At 47.2% G+C, this 8,424-nt stretch overlaps 1 protein-coding gene across 1 annotated transcript; it reads left to right on the top strand.

The window, feature by feature from the left end:
• The first annotated feature begins 1,243 nt into the window (after window positions 1–1,243).
• On the top strand, window positions 1,244–8,102 carry EIF2B2 (eukaryotic translation initiation factor 2B subunit beta). The gene is made up of 8 exons (XM_059373725.1): window positions 1,244–1,492; window positions 1,612–1,732; window positions 1,863–2,011; window positions 2,853–3,016; window positions 3,661–3,756; window positions 4,944–5,081; window positions 6,095–6,161; window positions 7,422–8,102. The coding sequence occupies exons 1-8, from the start codon at window positions 1,330–1,332 to the stop codon at window positions 7,577–7,579; spliced, it is 1,056 nt and encodes a 351-aa protein (XP_059229708.1). The 5' UTR covers window positions 1,244–1,329; the 3' UTR covers window positions 7,580–8,102.
• The last annotated feature ends 322 nt before the right edge of the window (window positions 8,103–8,424 follow it).

The following is an 8,424-nucleotide window of genomic DNA, read 5'->3' as shown; positions in this document are numbered from 1 at the left end:
GGAGAGTCAGGCAGAGAGAGAGAGAGAAGCAGACTCCCGCTGAGCAAAGAGCCCGATGCGGGGCTCGATCCCAGGACACTGAGATCATGACCTGAGCCGAAGGCAGCGGCTTAATCCACTGAGCCACCCAGGCGCCCCAATTGTAACAAATGTCTTAAAAATGTGTGTGTCCTGGGGTGCCTGGGTGGCTCAGTGGGTTAAGCCTCTGCCTTCAGCTCAGGTCATGATCTCAGAGTTCTGGGATCCAGCCCTCAGCGGGGAGACTGCTTTCCCCTCTCTCTCTCTGCCTGCCTCTCTGCCCACTTGTGATCTCTGTCTGTCAAATAAATAACTAAAATCTTAAAAAAAAAAAATGTATGTGTCCAAAGAGTCTAAGAACTTAAAGAAACAGGGATTCTCTTTATAAACAGACTTTGGATTCAGACAGATGGAGATTTAAATACGAACGCATCCCCTTACCAACTGCTTAAATTTTGTGCCTGTTTTCTAACCTGTAAAATGAGGATAAGACCTACCTCATAAATTGCAATAGATGAGATAATTCACACACAGTGCTCAAGACCTAGTGAACTTTAAGTCAGCAGTAGCTCTTGGTATTATGTTATGCTCCCAGCCTCTGCAGTCTGTCCAAATGGAAGGACATCGTCTTTGCTCCCATGTGAGCTCCCCCTGTGAATCTCCTTACTGGGGAGTATTCGGTCTCCTCATCCCTGATTCCTGTCTTACATTAGGTGTGCGAGGCGTTGGGACTGCAAAGGCAAAAAAGGTACGGTCCCCGCCCTCGGGGAGCCGAAGCTATTAGGAACACACAGGTGCAAACGAACCAGGTCCATGGAGTATAAGAGCATTATGATGGCGCGTCTGCCCAAGGTGCAGAGGGTCCTGGCCCCGCACTCTGAGCGTTTATCAGGAGTGCGGGTGTTCGCTTGGGGACCAGACCCAGGTTGGCAACTTGTGCAGCGCAGCCTCGGGTCTTGGGGGGTAGGGAGGGGCCCGAGACTGGCTGTTTCCATAGCAACGAGACTAGCCTCTCTCACGGTCCCTCACCGCTCACCTCTGTTCAGCGTCAGTAGAGCCACGAAAGGCCACTTCCGGTCCTCCAGCCTCGGTGACTCGGGGTCACTCTGCGGTAACTAAGTAACTCGAACTCCTAGCTTCTGATTGGCTCGGCAGATGGAGGGGGCGGGACGTGACGCCGAGGGGCGTGGCCTGCGGCCCCACCGACTGGCGTTTTCCTTGCGGAGCGGAAAGCGACTTCATTTGCCCCGGAAGTGCAAGGGTTGGGGTCGTACAGGTGTGGATTCCGGCGGCGAGGCGGCTCTTTTCAAGATGCCGGGAGCCGCGGTTAGGGGCTCTGAGTTGTACGAGAGCATCGAGAGCTTCGTGGAGGCCCTGAAGCGGGACGGCGGGCGGCGCAGCTCCGAGGACATGGCTCGGGAGACCCTGGGGCTGCTGCGCCGGATCATCACCGACCACCGCTGGAGCAACGCAGGTAAGGCAGGTCTAGTTCTGTCGCGTTCCTCTACCGCGTATCTGACCCCGGTCCTCAAGCGGAGAGTCGCCCGGGCCTCATCGCGCTGGTGCCCTCTCTCTGTCTCCTTCGGTCTGCAGGGGAGCTGATGGAACTGATCCGCCGAGAAGGCCGGAGGATGACGGCTGCGCAGCCCTCAGAGACCACGGTGGGCAACATGGTGCGGAGGGTGCTCAGGATCATCCGGGAGGAGTATGGCAGGTCAGGATGTGGGCCTTTCTGCACAAGCCCCTCTCCCTGCTTGAAGCCTTTGGTGGAGCTGAGCAGCTCCTGTTATTTAAATGACTGCGTCTCCGCCCACCTCCTTGTTTGGCTCTTGTTGCCTCCCTAGACTCCATGGACGCAGCGATGAGAGCGATCAGCAGGAGTCCTTGCACAAACTCTTGACATCCGAAGGCCTGAGCGAGGATTTCAGCTCCCCTTATGCCCAACTCCAGTCCAACATCATTGAGGCAATTAATGAGCTTCTTGTGGAACTCGGTAAGAGTCCTGATCCCTGATGGACAGGACAGGTTACAGGCAGATGAGGGAAGAGAAGACCCGGGAAGTTGTTAATCGCAGAGAGAGGAGATAACCAGTCTGTGGTTCTCTGAACTTTGTCTTCCATCCCGATTAAGAGAAAGGGTTGGAACAGGTGGCAGGGCTAAGATAGCCCTCTCTGCCTTTCCTTACAGACCAGCCCTTTGTAGACTGCAGGTCCACTACTGCTGGGACTGTTAGGACAGAGCTTTATTTGCATTTTAAAGATGAACTCCCTAAAACCACAGATGACAGACTCTTCTTCCCTGAATTACCTCCTGAATTTTTATATGCACAAATGCACCACTGCCATTCCCATTGTCATTATGACCCAGGAGACCTGCGTAGATTCATTGCAGTCAGAGTTCCCCAAGGGAGGAAGAAGCTGGGTCTGTGTGTCTGGCCCTGCTACTTCCAAATTCCTCCCCTGTTTTTCTTCTGTGGCTTCCTTTTCAGGTGGGCATGTTGCGGCTACCTTTTAGAGGAGTTCTTTTAGTTCTTTTTACAGTTTCCCAAATTGGACCACTTTTTACCTGAATTTATTGTGTTCAAAATGGATTTTAAGGAGCTGGTGTCATTGGGGAAGGGTTGACTGAGAACTCGGGAAGTAGAAGGTCGCAGAGGAGCGGGACTTTTGAGAAAAGGTGACCTTCACATGAAGTCCCCTCACTCTGTGATTCCCATGTCTGCTACATGGGCCGTCTGTGAGAAGGGCACCTGTCTCTTTCCATGTTTTATCACGTTTGTCTTGTGTTGTGGCACGGCAGTTTCACATTTCCCTTGCCATACCGACTGTTTGCAGAAGGGACTACAGAGAATATTGCCGCCCAGGCTCTGGAGCACATCCACTCCAATGAGGTGATCATGACCATTGGCTTCTCCCGGACAGTAGAAGCCTTCCTCAAAGAGGCTGCCCGGAAGAGGAAATTCCATGTCATTGTGGCAGAATGTGCTCCTTTCTGTCAGGTAGGGGGACTGCTGCAGCTGCTAAGAAAAATGAAAAAGGAGGAGGAACTAAAGAAGTGATAGATGGGCTCCCATGCCACCTTTGAATTGATAAGTAAGACATTGAGAAGACAAAGGAAAGCATGAAGGGAATTTTCAAGTTGCTCAACCTTGTCAACATTCTTAAACATTGGCTTAGGAAGGTTAGGGGAAATGCTGGGTCAAAGAAAAGAAAGGCATTGGTTTCTCTTAGGAATCAAAAGAGTAAATTATCTTGGGGATGACTGATGCTTGGGCTGACCTCACTCAGTCTCTACATAAATAATAGGTCTCTAGAAAGGCAATATGTAAGGATGCAGGAGGTCGTAAAATAATGAGCCAGGAGCTATCCTGTCAGTGCTCCCTAATTACCCAAGCAAGCGGTATTTCCAGTTTTGTGGCTGCCCTAGTGCTCCTGTGGAAAATTCAACATTTATTGGCTTCTCCTGGGCTTCTCTGCAGCATGCCAGAGAATACCTGCCATGAGGAGAAAAAGAAATGAACTGTTGGCAGTTGTGTGTTGGCTGTGCTCAGTATTTGGAATTCTCCAGATCCAGTTCCACTGGAGGTGCCTTCCATTCTCTCTCACCTTCTCTGGAACATCAGGCCTTTCTTTCCTGTTGCAGGGTCATGAAATGGCAGTCAATTTGTCCAAAGCAGGTATCGAGACAACTGTCATGACTGATGCTGCCATTTTTGCTGTTATGTCAAGAGTCAACAAGGTGGGTGTATTTGGAGTTATGTTGAATTCATGAAGATTATACTTCCAAAATACTGATTTTTTTTTTCTCCTTCCTATAATATCCATGAGAAGAGAAGAAAGCTTCTAGTGCCTTTTGAAAGTACATACTTGGGCCTTTTTAATATATTAACTGGATTTCTTTTCCCTTTACCTGTATCATTGTCCCTCACTTAGAATAGCTTCTTTTTGTTTTTGTTTTAAAGGCTTTATTTTTGGGGCACCTGGGTGGCTCATTCAGGGTCTGCCTTGGGCTCAGGTCATGATTCCAGGGTCTTGGGATTGAGCCCCACATCGGGCTCCCTGCTCCGCAGGAAGCCTGCTTCTCTTTCTCGTACTTCCCCGGCTTGTGTTCCCTCTCTCTTGGTCTGTCTCTCCCTCCCTCGCCCCACCCCCTCTCTGTCAAATAAATAAATAAATACATAAAATCTTTTTTTAAATAAATAAATAAATAAATAAAAATTTTGTTTTTTAAAGCAATCTCTACACCCAACATGGGGCTTGGACTCACATCCCTGAGATCAAGAGTTATATGCTCTACTGACTGAGCCAGCCAGCTGCCCCAAAAAGTTTCGTTTTGGTGAAAGCATTGAAGAGAATGAAATAGGTCTAAGCTAAGTGTGGCAGCTGCTAGGCATTGGGTAGAGGGTTCCTGCCTTCTGCTCAGAGAGCTTGACAGTAGTGGATTATGACTAGTAAGGCTCTTAGCTTCTCAGGAGTTGTGGCATATAGATTCCAGAAAAGGCAGGGCTAAGAGCAAGAGATAGTGCAGCTACCTATCACATACAATATTTATTCTTTCTTTGGGAAGCCACTCTTTTTTGTTTGTTTAAAGATTTTATTTATTTATTTGACAGATCACAAGCAGGCAGAGAGGCAGGCGGGGTGGGGGGTGTGGAGCAGAACCAGATGCGGGGCTCGATCCCAGGACCCTGGGGTTATAACCTGAGCCAAAGGCAGAGGCTTACTGCACTGAGCCACGCAGGTGCCCTGGGAAGCCACTCTTGAGCTAGAACATGTGGTCCTTAGCCTAGAATCCCTTTTCCTTGACTAGTGTGTGACCCTCACGATGTCAAAAGACTGAGGCCTGGGCCTTTAGCCTCTGGTGCCCAATGGTCCAGTTAAGGCTCTATCCCTAAGATGACTCACATTTTGCTTCCTGTTCCAAAGGTGATCATTGGCACAAAGACAATCCTGGCCAACGGTGCCCTGAGAGCTGTGACAGGAACTCACACTCTAGCACTGGCAGCAAAACACCATTCCACCCCACTCATCGTGTGTGCTCCCATGTTCAAGCTTTCTCCACAGGTATGTCTGTCTGTCTGTAGCCAACAGAGAAGGAGGCCAAAGGGTAGGCTTGAACTCTGGGCCTTCAACCTACTCACTCTGGGGCTTCTCTTTAGCTGCCTTTACTTAATGGATTAGACCCCTTAGAGGCTGGAAAAAGCCACAGAAGTCTTGAACGAGGAAAAAATACTGAGAGTTACAACTTGTCAACTTTGAGAAATCAAAATTGTAAGGTCAGGATGGGACCTTGTTAGGGAAGGCCCTTTGTTGACATTGCCACCATCACCGATCACGCTGATCATTTCTGAAAATGCCAAACAAGTTGAAACTCGGAACACGGAATCGGTTTTGTCATCGTTGGAGGGACTGTCCTCTGTAGCCTGAATATAAGCAGTATTACCAAGAGAAGAGCCATTTCATTAGTGATAGAAGCTGTTTGCTCTGAAATACTAATATATTTGCAGGTCTCTTTTTTAAATTGAGGTGAAATTCACATACAATTAACCATTTTTAAATGTACAGCTCAGGGATATTTACTACATTCACAGCACTGTGCAACTACCACTGTCTGGTTTAAAACATCATCATCTCAGAAAAACACCCTGTACCCATTATGTACATCATTTCAGAAAAACACCCCGTACCCAGTGATTCCTATTCTGCTTTCTGTCTCTGGCTTTGCCTGTTTGGGATAGTTCATATAAAAGAAGTCATAGAACATGTGCCTTTTGTTTCTGACTTCTTTCCCTTAGCATTATGTTTTCAAGGTTCCTAGCTATAGCACAGCACTTTCTGTGGCTGAATAATACTCTGTTGGGGGACATAACGCAATTTATTTATCTGTTCACCTGTTGGTGGGCAGTTGGGTTGTTCAACCTTTTGGCTTTTGTGAATAATGCTGCTGTAAGCATTGGTGTACAAGTCTCTGTGTGAACATACCTTTTTTTATTTCCCTTGGGTATATACTTAAAAGTGGAATTTGCTGGATCGATCTCGCTCCTTTTTTTTTTTTTTTTAATTTTTTTCTTGTCTAGTTCCCTAATGAAGAAGATTCCTTTCATAAGTTTGTGGCTCCTGAAGAAGTCCTGCCTTTCACAGAAGGTACAGAAGGGTGTGTTTGTGTGTTTGTGTGTGTGTGTGTGTGTATGTACACGCACACATGTGTGCACATGTATAAGTTTTGGTCTTTTGCTTTTGTTTTGGTAGTCAGGGGATTAAATGCTGCCAGGTTGCACTTTTTATCATAATTCTTGTGGGGACTTCTCTTTAGCATCTTTGAGTGCAGGGGGGACCTCATCTAGTCCGTGTCCATTTTGTTCTGACACTCCTGTATTTGATTGTTGGGGCCATGGTGGTTGGATCATCCAGCATCGATGCGGTGTGGCTTTGCACATTGCTTGACACACGTGCAGCAACCCTGTGGGAAAATGTACTCATTCTCATTTGCTGTAGGGACTCATTTTGGTGGCATGGCTCCCAAAGGAAGCGTGGTCTAAAAGGCTCCTACTCTAAAACTTACCTATAACCTGGGTGCCTTTATGCGTTGGGATCCCTTTGACTTCTGAAGGCAGCAGCTGTGCTCTGTGAGCCTGCCACCTCCTCGACATGAGATGGCCTTAAGCGCCCTTAAACCATACCTGGGGTGCTAATTCTTAGAAGTTGAACAACTTCATCCATTTATTTACAGCTTTTCAAGGATTACTTGTATCTTTTGAATACCCACTATGTATCCAGCACTAATTTAGGTACTAAGGATATAACAAAGAACAACACAGATCGACCCTGCTCCCACAGAGCTCACATTCAGTTGCAGCAGACAGACAAGAATATGTCGGGTCATGGGCTATTTTGGGAAGAAAACAAATAGGCTGATGTGACGGGAAGTGGTAGGAGACTACCTTAGTGGGGGAGGGGTCTAAATGAGAGGCCCTTTCAGCTGGGTCTGGAATGAATGGAGCCCACCATGTAAAGATCAAGAAGAGTCTCCTAGGTGTTGGTGCAAAAGTCCTGAGCTGGGTCCAGGCTTAGCCAGTTGGAACAAGATGTTCATGTAGCTGGAGAGCAATGAGCACGAGGGAGAGTGGAATGAATTCTGATTAGTGTAGTTGCAATGGGGGAGGGGCCAGATCTTGAAGGCTACTCTCCCAAGATGGAATTTTATTTTAAGGGCTGTGGAAAGGCGTTGGAGAGTTTGAAGCAGGAGTGTCATGGTGTGAAGCCATCTCTTCTGGTGTGTACTTTGCAGAGTTTCCTTTTCTTGGGGTAGCACATATGCATGTGCTGTTGAGCCTAGAATCTGTGTGCTCATTCATGAGAGCAGGATCCTTGATTTTATCTTTAGCATATGTGATTGCCTTTCAGGGGACATTCTGGAGAAGGTCAGCGTTCACTGCCCTGTGTTTGACTACGTTCCCCCAGAGCTCATTACCCTCTTTATCTCCAACATTGGTGGGAATGCACCTTCCTACATCTATCGCCTGATGAGTGAACTCTACCATCCTGATGATCATGTTCTATGACCACCACCCATCCTAAGCAGAAGCTGCTTAGCCAAATACAGAATGGAGAGGGACTTCAGTGTGACTGCTGAAAACATCGTCCTTGTATTGGGGAGTGACCTGGAGTCAATCTGAAAAAAATACTATTTCTTGCCCTTTTAGTCATCCCAGAACAGGATGCACATTCAAGACTATCTCTTGCCTTTCTGATCTTAACAGGAGCAGCAGGGCTTGACATATAAATTTTGGAATCTCTTGGGGCTTCTGGCCGGCTCATTTGGTAGAGCATGTGACTCTTGATCTTGGGATTGTGAGTTTGAGTCCCACGTTGGGCATAGAGTTTACTTAAAATTTTTTTTGGTGGGGGAACCTCTTAACCTCCTAGTGACCTGGGGAGTCTAGAATTTAAGTTTCAGGAACTTAAACTTTCTGGTTCGGTGGGGTGTTAGAAGTAACACTGAAGACCTTGGTGGGATACAGGTTTTTGCTCAGAAATGGCTACCACACCTTTTCCTGGGCTGTGCCAATAAAAGCTTCTTGAAGATTCCTGAGTTAGTTTATTTATTGTTCTGCTCTGATTGAACAGCCTGAAGCAGGAGCGGCAGAGCCCTTTTTGTGCTTTCAGAGGGCTGTAGTTAGAGGGAACTGGCTAAAACAGAATGCAAAAGTATTTACAGTTTCCTTCCTAATTCACTGGGAGTGGTCCCAAACAACTTGTTAGTAATGTAAGACAGTGATTCCAAAACCTTTTTAATCATCAGAATCATCTGGGAGCTTAAAAAAATGTACCATCTTGGGTTCTAACCCAGACCCATTTTATCGGATATTTGGAATGGCACCTGGGAATCTGCTTAAAGCAAGTGAGA

Source organism: Mustela nigripes, chromosome 13 (genome assembly GCF_022355385.1).
Source record: "Mustela nigripes isolate SB6536 chromosome 13, MUSNIG.SB6536, whole genome shotgun sequence".
Lineage (NCBI taxonomy): Eukaryota > Metazoa > Chordata > Mammalia > Carnivora > Mustelidae > Mustela > Mustela nigripes.
This window is presented reverse-complemented; position numbering and strand designations above follow the sequence as displayed.